The sequence below is a fragment of the Myodes glareolus genome, chromosome X (assembly GCF_982192425.1).
Source record: "Myodes glareolus chromosome X, mMyoGla1.1, whole genome shotgun sequence".
NCBI lineage: Eukaryota > Metazoa > Chordata > Mammalia > Rodentia > Cricetidae > Myodes > Myodes glareolus.
Window position 1 is genome coordinate 927592 of NC_142053.1, and position 15504 is coordinate 943095.

The window sequence follows — 15504 nt, forward strand, 5'->3', positions numbered from 1 at the left end:
ATGGATAACGAAAATGCGGTACATTTACACAGTGGAGTACTACACAGCAGAAAAAAATAACGACATCTTGAATTTTGCAGGAAAATGGATGGAGCTCGAAAACATTATTTTGAGTGAGGTAACCCAGACACAGAAAGACAATTATCACATGTACTCACTCATAGGTGGTTTTTAAACATAAAGCAAAGAAAACCAACCTACAAACCACAATCCCAGTGAACTTAGACAACAATAAGGACACTAAGAGAGACTTACATAGATCTAATCTTCATGGAAAGTAGAGAAAGATAAGATCTCCTGAGTCAATTGGGAGCATGGGGTCCTTGGGGAAGGGCTGAAGGGGAGGTGAACAGAGAAAAATGTAGAGCTCAATAAAAATAAACAAACAAACAAATAAATAAATAAATAAGACTTACCTAATACCTAGACAGTTACCCTAAGCTCCTCCACACTAATTGCAATGGTTTTGTTTGAGGCATAGCTACCTAGGCAGTGTTAGTCTTTAGCTGTCAGATTCAGAAGATCTGAGAGATTTTCCTGTAGAGCAAGAATTTAAGGAATTGACCTACTTTGTTGAAGCAGAGTGGAACAGTCTTCCCTCCAGTTTCCTCTTTTACATAGTTTGAGCATGATCCTGGCAGAAGATGAGGTGAATTACAGTTCTTCACCAAGTGATCAGTGTTGCCACACTTGAAGTAAACTCCAGGTAGAGTCTATTGGTGCCCCATCTTCTTTAGAGTTGGCTTCAATGCTGCTATCAGAAGCTGTTATTTGTCTATCACAGAGAACTTTTTTTCATCTTTTCCTGTTCCTCCTTTCCATTAAACACCTTTAAATGCTATATTCAGCAGATTTTTCTGAGTGAGTTGAGGACCATCATCTAGTTTCTTAAGTTTTTCTAATATCAGGAGCTGCCTGGGAGAGGAAAAGAGGGTTGAGGACAAGCATATTCTTCTGAGAATTAGAATCTAGTTTTGTGTACTGAAGGAGAGCCTCTGTGAGTTGGTTGAAGAACTCAGCAGGATTTCCTCTGGGTGACCTACCTAAGTTTATTGAAATTAGCCACCTTATGGGTGTCTTTTTGGAAGCCATCGAGGAGGCAAATAATCATTTATTATGTGTTGCTCTGCCAGTGCACTGATTCTCAGCATCAACCTGATAATTCCAGTGAGGATCTGCCCAGGGAATTGCCACAGCTCCTATGGGAATGGGGTAGAAAGTTTCCATGTTGTGAACATCATCTACATGGGCTTGGTCAACTGTCTAGATGTTCTCCTTTTATTCATGGCTGAGAGTAGAGAAAAGAATAACGTAGAGGTCATGTCAGGTAAGGCTATTGATTTAAATAAGTTACCTGAACTCTTTGGTGAAATTACAAGAGTCAGGCAAGAAAGAACCAAGCAAGGCACTTTTCTACTTGGGAGAGATCAGCTATGGAAAAGGGGTCAAGTACATGGAAGAGTCCAGTAGGACCCACAACTTTTCTGAGAGGATAAAGACCATCTATTTTGGAACAGGTATAAGCTGCTAGAAGTGATGAGGCAAGAAAGAGTGAGGTTGAGTCAGGATAAGGAGGTAAAGAAGACTAGGAAGGCACCTGTGGGCAAGATTGGGGTGGTACGCTAGGTGAATCCGACTGAGGAGGTCTGTGGATAGCGCCACGTCCTCTTTATCATAGTCAAAATGAGTGGAAGCAGAGGGTTCTTGGTTATTATCAGCTTTGGAAGGAGGTTTGACCTTTGCCAGGAAAACCTGGTGAGTATAGCATGAAATGATAAGAATGGAAGACAAAGAAAGCATAAATGTACGAGTTCTCAGACCACTTATCCATGCATTGATTAAGAATTTGTAGATATTAGAATTTGGTAGTTGAATATTCCATTTTCTGGCCTTTGAGACAGATTTTCTAGCTTGCATTGTGGTCAAGCTGAATTGCAGTTAAAAGGGGGTCAAGGGTGGGACATAATGTTATCTCTATGTCCTAGAAGGGAAAGAGACTTAAGGAGACAAACAGAGACAATGGGTCCAGCTCTGAGTGGGAAGAGCCCATGATTAATTCAAGAAAAGAAGAGACATCCTTGAAAGGTAGCTATAGAGAACTTCCAGGAACAGAGCAAGGAGGAAGTGGAAAAGACTTAGAAAGGGGGCCATAAGAGTCTTGTCAGAAGAATGATTTCAATAGTGTAGGAATGGAGACACAGGGAAGGGAACAGGGAAAAAAGGGAAGGGGAAGAAAGGGGAGGGAAGACGGGAAGGAAGGGAAGGGAAGGGAAGAAGGGAAGGGAAGGGAAGGAAAAGGAGGAGGGGAGGGAAAGGGAAAAAGGGAAAGGGAAAGGGGAAGGGAAGGGAAGGGAAAGGGAAAGGGAAGGGAAGGGAAAGGGAAAGGGAAGGGAAGGGAAGGGAAGGAGGGAAGGGAAGGGCAAGGGCAAGGGCAAGAAAGGGCAGGGCAGGGCAGGGCAGGAAAAAGGAAAGGACAGGGCAGGGCAGGGCAGGAAAAAGGAAAGGACAGGACAGGAAAAAGGAAAGGACAGGACAGGAAAAAGGACAGGAAAAAGGAAAGAACAGGACAGGAAAAAGGACAGGAAGAAGGAAAGGACAGGACAGGAAAAAGGAAAGGACAGGACAGGAAAAAGGAAAGGACAGGACAGGAAAAAGGACAGGAAAAAGGACAGGAAAGGAAAGGAAAGGAAAGGAAAGGAAAGGAAAGGAAAGGAAAGGAAAGGAAAAAGGAGAGGGGAGGGGAGGGGAGGGGAGGGGAGGGGAGGGGAGAGGGAAGGGAAGGGAAGGGAAGGGAAGGGAAGGGAAGGGAAGGGAAGGGAAGGGAAGGGAAGGGAAGGGAAGGGAAGGGAAGGGAAGGGGGAGGGAAGGGCTAAGTACCATATGGACAGAGTCTCAATCTCAGGACATCCCCAAAAAGAAAGAGGCTTGTTAGAGAGATGTCCTGACTCACACTGGATAGATGTCCCTTTCCATGTGGTGGGTGCCCAGTAGGGCAAAAGAAGCTGCTTGAAACACCAATGTAACTTTCGTTGAGTAGGTTCCAGAGAGACAGAAAGACATCAGACTCCAGCAAGCCAATGAAAGAGACAGACAGAGCAGGCAGCTCCAAGGAAGCATGAGTTTTGAGAAGAATCAAGGAAAAATGAATGACTAGAGTAGATGGAGAGAAATAGCTGGAGAGGTGAACTTTAAAATTTGATGTTGAATATGCAGGGTGGTAGGAGCCAGCAGAAGCAAGTGATCTGTACCCAGGAGGGTCAAAATCAGCAATTTGTTTCAGTTAGGAGAGATCAGGCCCTTTGAAAGGGACTCGGTGTTCTTTTCCAGGGTTTTAGCACCAGATGTAAGTAAGGGAAGGTGCAGTGAAACTATCAAACAAAGTGGTCCCATGGGTAGAAAAAATAGTTGTTAAGGATCAGATTGCCAAGGCTACTTCATGGGTGGCAAAAAGAAGCAAATTGTGGAGAAGCAAGCAGATTTTATATGACTGTTATCAGGGTAGAGGATCTTTGAGCTATTGAGATTGGCCAGGAACTAGATGCCCTTGCTGAGGCAGTTGACCTTTGGGGCTGATGAAGGGAGCTTCCTGGTAAACAGAAACCTGACTTAGGAGACCTGCTTTTCCACCTTTAGGTTTGATACCCAATAATAATCCTTCAGTTTATTCAGCTAAAGTTCTTTGTTGAGGGCATTGTCATTGGTCACCAGCAATGCCATTGGTGTGGGGGGGGGTGCTACCTTGAACTAATGCTCAGTTTGGGGTGGGAAATTGTGATCCCCTCATGCTCCATCTAAAGCATTGTTTGACTTGATCTTGTACAGATCTTCTCAAGACTACTACAGCTGTTGTGGGTTCCTGACTGCAACAGTTCTGTCATGTCTAAAAGACTGTCTCCAGTCTTCCATAACCTCTGGCTCTTATAATCTTTCTGCCCCCTACCTTTACAGTATTTCTGCACCCTCTTTTAATATGGTCCCTGAGCCTTAGGCAAGGGTGGGGATGGGATGATATAAATGTGGTTCAGCATCCAAAAAGTCCCTACAGTTTGATCAGTTATGAATTTCTGCATTAACAGACACTCATTGCATGAAGAAGTTTCTCTGATGGGCACTAAATGTAGCACTAATCTATTATCTTAAAGATGAGAATTAAGAAGGTAATTTGCTACTATGTCTATTTATCAAAATAATAGTAGCAAGTTCACTCCCTGGGCCCTGGTAACACTCCAACCATGGATTCTTGGCCAGATTTACAGTTCCAGACATACAATTCTTCCTTAAATTGGTCTTAAATCTAATCAGAAAGTTATCTTTCTGTTGTTGATTGTTTTATTCTTTACTCTTTTGGGGAACCACCACCCAGTTCCCAAATAAATCACTTATAAATAAATTACAAATAAAGTCTTATTATTATGTATAAAAGCCAGGCCTTGGCTTCGTTTGTTTCTTACCAGCTTTTCTTGTCTTAAATTATCCCATCTACCTTTTGCCTATGGGCTTTTTTTTCCTTTTCTTACTTCTGCATATCTTACTTTCACTCAAATTCCATGGCTGGCTGTGTGGCTAAATGGCTGGCCCCTAGTGTCCTCCCCTCCTTCATCTCTCCTGCTCCTTTCTCTTTCTCTCCTACTATTTATCCTCTCTTCCTCCAGCCCTGCCTACCCTTTTCCCTGCTTTGCTATTCGTCGATCAGCTCTTTATTTGACCATCAGGTGTTTTAGACAGGCAAAGAATCACAGCTTCACAGTTAAACAAATGCAACATAAACAAAAACAACACATCTTTACATCATTAGAAAATGTTCCACAGCATAAACAAATGTAACACAGTCTTAAAATAATGTTCTACAGCACCTTTTTAACATTTATTCCACTGTTGCACCCATGAGCATATCTTATCATACTAGTCATTATTGTAGTCCATGAGGTTCATAACTGTATAAGACTGTGGATGACTTTTTCTCCCCAGAAACATGCATAGCAACTTCAGATATTATGAAAGCTAGCCAAGAAGGAGGAAACTTCCTGTTTAGTACCTACTTTATTTTTCCACGTCTTGTGACCAAAGTCTATGGTATCTTTAATAATAGGGATTTATCATCAAGTTCTGATGGACAACCAACAGCAATAACAAAAGAATGTATTGTTTCGGGGGTCTCCAGAAGACCCTTGATCAACAAGATAGGTGTATTAGTCAATATTCTCCATAGGGACAGAAGAAGGGGGGGGGAGAGGTGTGTAAAGTGGATTTATTATTAGAGTAACTTATAGACTTTGGCTAGTCCAACAATGGCTATTTCCAGACAGAATGTCCAAGAATCCAGTAGTTGTTCAGTCTCTGTGACTGGGTGTCTCAGCTGGTCTCCAGTCTCCATTAGAATCCTTAAGAAGTAGGCTCTAAACCAGATAATGGTGGCATACAACTTTTTTTCTTTTTATTTTTTTATTATTAAAAAATTTCTGCCTCCTCCCTACCTTCCATTTCCCTTCCCCTCCCCCACTTCCCTCCCCCTCCCTCTCCAGTCCAAAGAGTAGTCAGGGTTCTCTGCCCTGTGGGAAGTCAAAGGTCCTCCCCGCCAGGTCCAGGAAGGTGCGCAACCAAACAGACAAGGCTCACACAAAGCCAGTACATGCAGTAGGATCAAAACCCAGTGCCATTGTCCTTGGCTTCTCAGTCAGACCTCATTGTCTGCCACATTCAGAGAGTCCGGTATGATCCCATGCTTTTTCAGTCCCAGTCCAGCTGGCCTTGGTGAGCTCCCATTAGATCAGCCCCACCCTCTCAGTGGGTGGGCGCACTCCTCGCGGTCCTGACTTTCTTGCTCATGTTCTCCCTCCTTCTGCTCCTCATTTGGGCCTTGGGAGTTCAGTCCAGTGCTCCAATGTGGGTCTCTGTCTCTATCTCCACCCATCGCCAGATGAAGTTTCTATGGTGATATGGAAGATATTCATCAGTGTGGCTATAGGATAGGGCCACTTCAGGCTCCCTCTCCTCAGCTGTCCAAGGAAGTAGCTGTGGGCATCTCCATGGACTCCTGGGAACCCCTCTAGAGTCAAGTCTCTTGCCAACCCTAAAATGGCTCACTTAATTAAGATATCTTCTTCCCTGCTCCCATATCCACCCTTCCTCCATCCCAACCATCCCATTACCCCAGGGTCTCCCCATCCTCCCCTCCTCACTTTTCTCTCCCCATGTCCCCTTACCTCCACCACTCCCCCAGCCCCAAGATCCCAATTTTTGTCTGGCAATCTAGTCTACTTCCAATACCACGAGGATAACTATATGTTTTTCTTTGGATTCACCTTCTTATTTAGCTTCTCTAGGACCAAGAATTATAGGCTCACTGACCTTTAATTATGGCTAGAATCCACTTACAAGTGAGTACATACCATATTCCTCTTTTTGTGTCTGGGTTACCTCACTCAATACAGTGTTTTCTATTTCCATCCACTTGCATGAAAAATTCAAGATGTCATTGTTTTTTTACCGCTGAGTAAAACTCTAATGTGTATATGTTCCACACCTTCTTTAACCATTCTTCTATTGAGGGGCACCTAGGTTGTTTCCAGGTTCTGGATATTACAAATAATGCTGCTATGAACATAGTTGAACAAATGCTTTTGTAGTATGATAGGGCATCTCTTGGGTTTATTCCCAAGAGTGGTATTGCTGGATCCTGGGGTAAGTTGATCCCGAATTTCCTGAGAAACCGCCACACTGATTTCCAAAGTGGCTGCACAAGTTTGCATTCCCACCAGCTATGGATGAATGTACCCTTTACTCCACATCCTCTCCAGCAAAGGCTATCATTAGTGTTTTTGATTTCCATTCTGACAATGGAAGAATCTCCCTTGCTTTTGGATTGGGAGGATCAACATAGTAAAAATGACAATTCTACCAAAAGCAATCTATAGATTCAATGCAATTCCCATCAAAATCCCATCAAAATTCTTCACAAACTTTGAGAGAACAATAATCTACTTTATATGGAAAAAACAAAAAACCCAGGATAGCCAAAACAATCTTATGCAATAAAGGAACGTCTGGAGGCATTACCATCCCTGACTTCAAACTCTATTACAGAGCTACAGTATTGAAAACAGCTTGGTATTGGCATAAAAACAGAGAAGTTGACCTATGGAATCGAATAGAAGACCCGGATATTAACCCACAAACCTATAAACACCTGATTTTCGACAAGGGAGCTAAAAGTATACAATGGAAGAAAGAAACCATCTTCCACAAATGGTGTTGGCGTAACTGGATGTCAACCTGTAGAAGAATGAAAGTAGATCCTTATCTATACCATGCACAAAACTTAAGTCCAAATGGATTAAAGACCTCAATATCAATCTGAACACACTGAACCTGATAGAAGAGAAAATGGGAAGTAGTCTACAAGACATGGGCACAGGAGACCACTTCCTACGTATAACCCCAGCAGCAAAGACATTAAGGGCAACATTGAATAAATGGGACCTCTTGAAACTGAGAAGCTTCTGTAAAGCAAAGGACACTGTCATTAAGACAAAAAGGCTACCTACTGACTGGGAGAAGATCTTCACCAACCCTGCAATAGACAAAGGTCTGATCTCCAAAATATATAAAGAACTCAAGAAACTAGACTTTAAAATGCCAATTAACCCAATTAAAAAATGGGGCACTGAATTGAACAGAGAATTCTCAACAGAAGAAGTTCAAATGACCAAAAGACACTTAAGGTCATGCTCAACTTCCTTAGTGATCAGGGAAATGCAAATCAAAACAACTCTGAGATACCATCTTACACCTGTCAGAATGGTGGCATACACCTTTAATCCCAGCATGCAGGAGGTAGAGGCAGATGGATCTCTATGAATTTGAGGCCAATCTGGTCAACAGAGAGAGCTCCAGGACAGTTGGGGTTACACAGAGAAATAATGTCTCAAAAAATAAATAAAATACTTTAATAATAGCAAAGCATTACATATCAAAATGAAAGGCAGAGAAAGATGGTGGCTGACTAAGCTGCTTCAGTAACCATCTCCACTGAGACACACCAAGTTGAATAGTTAATTATATATAAATTACTTTCACATGAGTCAAGGAAAGCAAATGAGAGACTATAGTGCCTGCTTTTGCTATTTAAAAAAAGCCAAAGATTTTGTTTACTCTCCATGGGAGGCCTTTCTCTCTCTGAGAAGTGGATGGATGTGAGGTGGGGAGAAGGTCTGGGGAGTGGGAAAAGGGGAAAAAGGGGGAACTGGTCTTGATATCTAAAAATAAAAAATATTGTTTAAAAATAATAAAAATAAATAAGTCAAGATATACTAAAGAAAGCAGGAAGGAAGGAGTTGTCTCTGACCAGTCTACCTTAACTTTAAGCAGCACAGCTTAGAGAGAGTTGAGGATGAGAAAAGACTTAAGATCAGGCCTTAGACTTGCAATCTAATTCCTGTCCTGGCAGAGACAGCTGATGCTGAGTAGTATGTTACACCTTCTATTACCAGGCCAATACCCATGTTCTGAGATGCTAGAACTGAGTTAAGCCAGTATCAGAGAGACCAATTCCACCATTCTTTGAAACCCCTTTTCCATTCCCTGGTGACAGATAGGGAGGAAGATTCCACCTGCTGAGGAGTAGAGCATGAAAGCTAGCACAGCTTTTGACTTTGCCTTTGAGCTTATTTTCAGACCCACTGTGATGAAACCCAATGCTGAAGACCCTGTATGAAGGCCAAAATTTCCAGATGGAGTTTATTGACTGGCTCCAGTACCAAGAGTATACTTGTAGACTAGTAGGTGACTTGAGCGTCAGCCTGAAAGTGATGGGAGCAGGTGATATGGGCTGAGGCTGCCTTTGACACTGTACATGTTATCAATACTGTTAAAATCTGAGAAGCCACCCATCTTATCATCAATATTGTGTCCAAAGGACCACCTTTACCAATAGTACCCCAATGTTGAACAGCATTATAAAGCAAGACCTCATTCACTGTGGGTAGGACAGAGTAGTAAGAACAGTACTTTGCCTTAGAATTGGCTGGTGAAAACTAAGACTGGGCCAGTCCCAAAGACACCACCACCACTACCCAGGAATTCATATTGGATGAATCCCCAGGAATTCATATTGGATGGAGCTTCTGAAATAAGAACAGTACTTTGCCTTAGAATTGGCTGGTGAAAACTAAGACTGGGCCAGTCCCAAAGACACCACCACCACGACCATCCATCCCCAGGAATTCATATTGGATGCAGCTGCTGAAATAACTCCTGTGCAAAGAGACATATAGTCTCCATCTATGCATTGTCTATTTCAGCTGTGGCAGGTTTCAGTGGGTCTCAAGACATAAGGACACATCAGTAACAACAATCCTGTAATAGTACAAGCCTTACTCCCTCTTCTCTTTTGTGGTTACCTTGGCAAGTTGTAGGCTCAAGATAAGACATAACTTGGCAGCATTTGTAGCCTCAGTCATGGTTATGGAACTGGAACTGTGTCACTCAAAATCATGCTACTTAGATTTTATAAAGTGAACTATGGAAACAAAAACCACTAAATCACTTGGTACACACCTCTTCTATTCCTAGCAGTTAAAGAAGTTGCACCTCATTTCATTAACAGTAGAGGGTACTCCTGAATTGGTGAACCACTCCAAATGTTCACCTTTACGTACAAAATTATCCTTTATTGTTAGAACAAGAAAATGTAATAAATTTAACAGAAAATATCACATAGGTATATTGAATTCATGTGTTTTTCTTAATCTTTTTTTATTTCTTCTTTCCTTTAAAACCTCATTGACTGTTTGTATGACCATACAACTCATTTTGGCCAAGAGTAAGTTAGTAGATATTATAGAAGCTTTAAATGTAACTGTGTTTCACTCATTTTCTCAGACCTCTGCTTCAGGCTCAAGACTTTGAGCCTTTAGAACTTTGAAAGAGTATGATCATTTTTAGCCACTGAATTTGGGTTAATTTATTTTCACAGCACTAGAGTGAATATAATGAGTATAAGAAATGCTAGACCTGAACTTCAAGTACCAATAAGAACTCAAAAAAAAAACTTAAAAGAAATAATAGCACTGTACACTGAGAGATCCTAGCAATATTGATACCATAAAAGCAATGAGCACATCATGCCCAGATGTTGGTCTCTACCATTTTCCAGTAAAAGAAGTTTGGGCTTATTTAAGAATGACAATTTCTGAGACAAGTAAACTGCCTGGAAATCTTGAAACATCTCCATGTGCCAGAATATAAGGTTAATGGGGTCCTAAAAAGAACATAGGAGTTTACTTGAAGAGCTTTCTGTTAGCCAACTTTGAGAAAATTTGAACATCAAAAAGATAATGGCAGGGTTCATTGACTCATGCTTGTAGAACTAAGGAGCTGAGGTAAGAGGAATGCCTTATATCTGGGGCCATCCTGAAATATATAGTTTATTTCAGGCTAGTCAAAAAGAATAATGATGGTAATAGATTGTAGCAAATATAATAAAGAAAGAATACATGAATTCATAATCACAGTAAAAAATAATTACTAAAAGGTGAAAGTGAGCTTCTACTTTCACACAGAATAATATTGGCTAATAAACATAAAAGATTCAATAAAATTAATTATAAATTTAATTAGAAACCATCCTGTACCATTTAATATTTGTAAAGAAATTGAATGAATAATAAAAACCACTAGGTGAAGGTTTGTTGAGAAATAAAACATTGACATAGTATTTAAGTTTACCCTGCAGATTGTTAAGAAAGTGGAATTTGATAACTTTTGTAATAGAAGTTTTGAGTGTCTCAATCTTAACCAAGTGATCAAAATTAGAACAATCAATAATAGGACAGACTGGCATATCAAGTGTCCTTTGATGCAGTGCAGAAAGGACACATATTCTACTTATCTAATGAGAAGTCATTCAAATTTAGAATTTCTGACCTTGCTGTACCATACATATTCTGGACTTTTAAAGATGTCAGTGTCACAATGGATGAAAAAGAGCAAAGACTGTGAATCTAATTTTGGAGTTGCTTTTTAATTTTGCATATGTATGTATGTGGGAAGTATATTATGTGTACAGAAACCAAAAACTTATATTAAGTATCTTCCTTTATTGTTCTCCACTTTATTATGAGGCAGGGTCTCTTGCTTACCCTGAAGATAACTAATTCTGGCTAGTCTAACTAGTCAACTTGTTCTAGAGATACCCTGTCTTTGCCTCCTGAGAGTTGGGATTATAGATGGGCTAAATATCCATTTCACATTTACTTGAGTGCAAGGGATATGAACGGCAGCCCTCACATTTGTGCAGCAAATGCTTTATCCACTGAACCATCTTCTCAGCTCTCTATTTTAGATTTAAGAAAATTTAAAAATGATTCAAGAAATACAATATATGATCTTTTATTATATTCTAAATAGTAAATACTATGTAAGATACTATTATAATAACTGAAAACTTCAATTATCAGATAATATTGCATTAATGCTACATTTGTTGGGCATAATAATTGTAGTCTGTGGTATATAGAAAAATGATCCTTTTCTCAGGTTTTCAATGCTGAAATGTTTAGTATATGAAATGTTTAGTATATATGGTGTTTATAATTTCCTTCCAACTATGGAGTTGGTCTTAGCAATGCCCTTTTAGCATTAAATAAAAAAGTTCTCCTGGTCCAAAGATAATTAAAAATATGCAATAAAGACAAATTCAGACATAAAAGACCTCAAAATGGGTCACAGTGTGTTTTAAAAAAAATGTGCATAGGCTTGGGAGAGAGAAGATAAATAATAAAGAGAGTCATAAAAGGAAGTAAATGGCTTAGAAAAATAAAATGAAGTATTTAAAGAGACAGAATACAGTCATAGGTTAAAGAAGTAAAGATAATAAAATAAATATTTAAAAGTAATAGAGTAAAAATAATAAGCCACATGAAGATGGAAAATACATAAAGAGTCTGGATTATGAACTCAATAAATCAGACAGTAAAATTCTAAATAACCCAATTAAAAATGGGGCACTGAACTAAATAGAGAATTCTCAACAGAAGAATTTCTAATGGCCAAAATATACTTAAGGAAATGTCCAACTTCCTTAGGTATCAGAGAAATGCAAATCAAAACAACTCTGAGATACCTGTCAGAATGTCTAAGATCAAAAACACTAATGATAGCTTATGCTGGAGAGGATGTGGAGTAAGGGGAACACTCATCCACTGCTGGTGGGAATGCAAACTTGTACAACCACTTTGGAAATCAGTAGGGCAGCTTCATACTACAAAAGCATTTGTTCAACTATGTTCATAGCAGCATTATTTGTAATAGCCAAAAACCTGGAAACAACCTAGATGCCCCTCAACTGAAGAATGGATAAAGAAAGTCTGGCACATCTACACATTAGAGTACTACTCAGTGCTTTAAAAAAATGACATCTTGAATTTTGCATGCAAATGGATGGAATTAGAAAACACTATCCTAAGTAAGGTAACCCAGACCCAAGAAGATGAATATGATATGTACTCACTCATAAGTAGATACTAGCTATAAACAAAGGACATTGAGTCTATAATTCATGATCCTAGAGAAACAAAGTAATAAGGTGAACTCAAAGAAAAACATATATGGACCCACCTGGGGGTTGGAGACAGACAGGGTCACCTGACAGGTTTGGGAACATGGGAGGGAGGTAGAGGTAGGGGAAGAGGAGGAAGAGGAGGAAGAGGCGGGGAGAAAGGGAGGGTTGAGGAGAACTTGAGGGAATGGGATGGTCGAGATGGAGGAGGGACAGATATGAGAGCAAGAAGAGGGATGTCTTGATTGGGGGAGCCATTATGATGTTGGCAAGAAGCATGGCTCTAGAGAAATTCCCAGGAAGCCACAAGGATGGCCCCAATTAAGATCCTAGGCAATAGTTGGGAGGGTGCCCAAGCTGGCATTGCCCTGTATTCAGATTGATGATTATCTTAAATATCACCATAAAACCTACGTTCAGCAACAAATGGAAACAGAGGCAGAGTCCCACATCAGAGCACTGGACTGAGCTCTCAATGGCCAGTTGAAGAGTAGAAGTAATGAGAATATGAGCAAATATGTCAAGACCATGAGGGGTTCATCCACTTAAGCAGTTTACCTGGGCTAATGGGAGCTCACCAACTCCAGAAGGACTGGGAAGGAACAAGCATAGGACCAAGCTAGTCCCTCTGAATGTGTTTGACAGTTGTATGGCTGGGGCAGACTGAGGGGCCACTGGCAGTGGCACTGGGATTTGTCTCTGCTGCATGTACTGGCTTTTTGGGATCCTATTCTCTTTGGATGCATACCTTACTCAGCATAGTTGTAGTGGGGAGGGTCTTGGACCTTCCACAGGGAAAGATGTCTTGCTCTCTCTTCGAATTAGAAGAAGTAGGGTAGAAGGGTATGTGGAAGAGATGGGAGGAGGGAAGGGAGTGTGAATTTGGATTGGTATTTATTTTGTAAATCAAAGACTTTTTTATTCTTCTATTAGCTATGACCCTCTGTCCTTCTTTACATCCCGTTCAGTTTTAAATTTGAATTCTGTATAGTTTTCCCATTGATATTTGTCTATTTAGAAATTCACTATGATACGTTTACCAGATTACAGAGTAAAAGCATTCTTAAACTTAAAAACTAATAGAGAAATTTGCAGAAAAGTAATGAATAGCTTACATTTTTCATTCCTATATTCAGATTGTATGTTTTTGGACTAAGTAGGCCGGACAGTCAGAAGCAGTCAAATACATCAGCATTCCCCCTCTGGATTGGTATTATTTTTTTAAAAAAAATCTAATAAAAGAAAAAAATGAGACACAGTACAGACAGTCATAGATTAAAGGAGTAAAGATAATAAAATAAATATTAAAAAGTAATAGAGTAAAAAATAAGCCACATAAAGATGGAAAATACGTAGAAAGTCTGGATTATGAATATTATTGTGTTTTCTTTGAATTTTTTGACTGTGAACTTACTTTGGGTGACTGTCCAGGCAGCAAGATGTCTCTGTCAATTCTAGAGTGCTGGTAGTTTACAATGCACTTTCATTTCCTCAAATATGACTGACTTACAAGTGGTCTTATAATGTGGTAAGACATTTTAGACTTTCTCCCAACTTTCTATCTAACATGTGTGAAAACAGCATATATGACTAATAACAGTACTTACCATTTGTTGAATGTTTACTCTGTACCCATAATAACAAATTCAGTGTCTGTGGCATCAACTAGTTGAGTCTTGACTCCAACCTCCAGATTACCTGACAACATACAAATTCAGACAAAGCATTTTGTTTCATTGAGATTTTTGGACATGAGTAAAAATCTTTCAGATATAAGGCATAGATAGAGTAGTCCTACATAGCAGATAAGTGGGTCGATCTCAATTCTACAAGTCAAAACAACTTTCTGGCTCATGGTTTATCTAATCGCCCAGAGTTCAATCTTAAAATGCTAAAAGTCAATTGAAGTAAGTCACTCATTTGTGATAAGCATTGTGACAGATGCAAAAAGGGGAAAGAGCAAGAAGAAACTGAACTTGAGGCTTCTAGCAAGAATGTGGTGGTATAAATGGTGTTTGTGTCTTGTCAATCAATTAATAAATACTGTCTATCCTCTTTTAGGTTTTTCAGGGGAATCAGGATGCATCCACACCTATGGTAAATTCTCTAGACCCACCATTACTCACTCGATATCTTCGAATTCACCCTCAGGTCTGGGAGCACCAAATTGCCCTGAGGCTTGAGATTCTGGGATGTGAGGCCCAACAGCTGTACTGAGGTGGCTTCTGCATCCTCTGCTTACTACCCTTTGCCTCCTTCTTTAGTTCCAGGATTGGCTTAGTCAGTGTGTTATTGCTGTGAAGACTAACCATGACCATGGCAACTCTTATCAAAGAAAGCATTTAATTGAGGCTTGCTTATAATTTCAGAGGTTTACTCAATTATAATCATAGTGGGGTGCATAGTACCTTGTAGGCAGACATAATGCTGGAGAAGTAGTGACGAGTTGATGTGGGATTCCCTTGTATGCTGTAAATATGTTTTGATACAATTGGTTAATTTTTTAAAAAAAGCTGTTTCGGCCTATAGCAGGGCAGACTATAGCTAGATTGCAAGAGATATAGAGTGAGAGTAGGTGGAGTCAGGGAGATGCCATATAGCCTCTGGAGGAGAAAGACACCCAAAAACCTTACTGGTAAACCACAAGCCTCATCGTAGAATACAAAATAATAGAAATGGGCTAATTTAAGATGTAAGAGTTAGTTAATAAGAAGCCTGCATTAATAAACTGAGCAGTGTTTTAATTAATATAGTTTCTGTGTGATTATTTTGGGCCTGGGTGGCCAGAAACAAACAAACAGCCTCTGCCTACACAGAGTTCTACATCTGGATCCACAGACTGCAGGAAGAGAGAGAGATTGGACCTGGCATTTGAGGCTTTTTAAACCTCAAAGTCCACCCCCAGTGACACACTTTCTCCAACATGGCACAACTACTTCAACAAAACC

The 15504-nt window shown here is 40.0% G+C and overlaps 1 protein-coding gene across 7 annotated transcripts in view; it reads left to right on the forward strand.

Moving 5' to 3' along the window:
* F8 (coagulation factor VIII) overlaps positions 1-15304 on the forward strand; it is a 166848-nt gene extending 151544 nt beyond the window's left edge. For all 7 annotated transcript variants that reach the window (XM_085684580.2, XM_085684583.2, XM_085684579.2 and 4 more), the window contains one exon: positions 14618-15304. In XM_085684580.2, the coding sequence (XP_085540706.2) occupies positions 14618-14773 (156 nt within the window). In that variant the 3' untranslated portion in view covers positions 14774-15304. The remainder of the gene's footprint in view (positions 1-14617) is intronic.
* Positions 15305-15504: the final 200 nt, after the last annotated feature.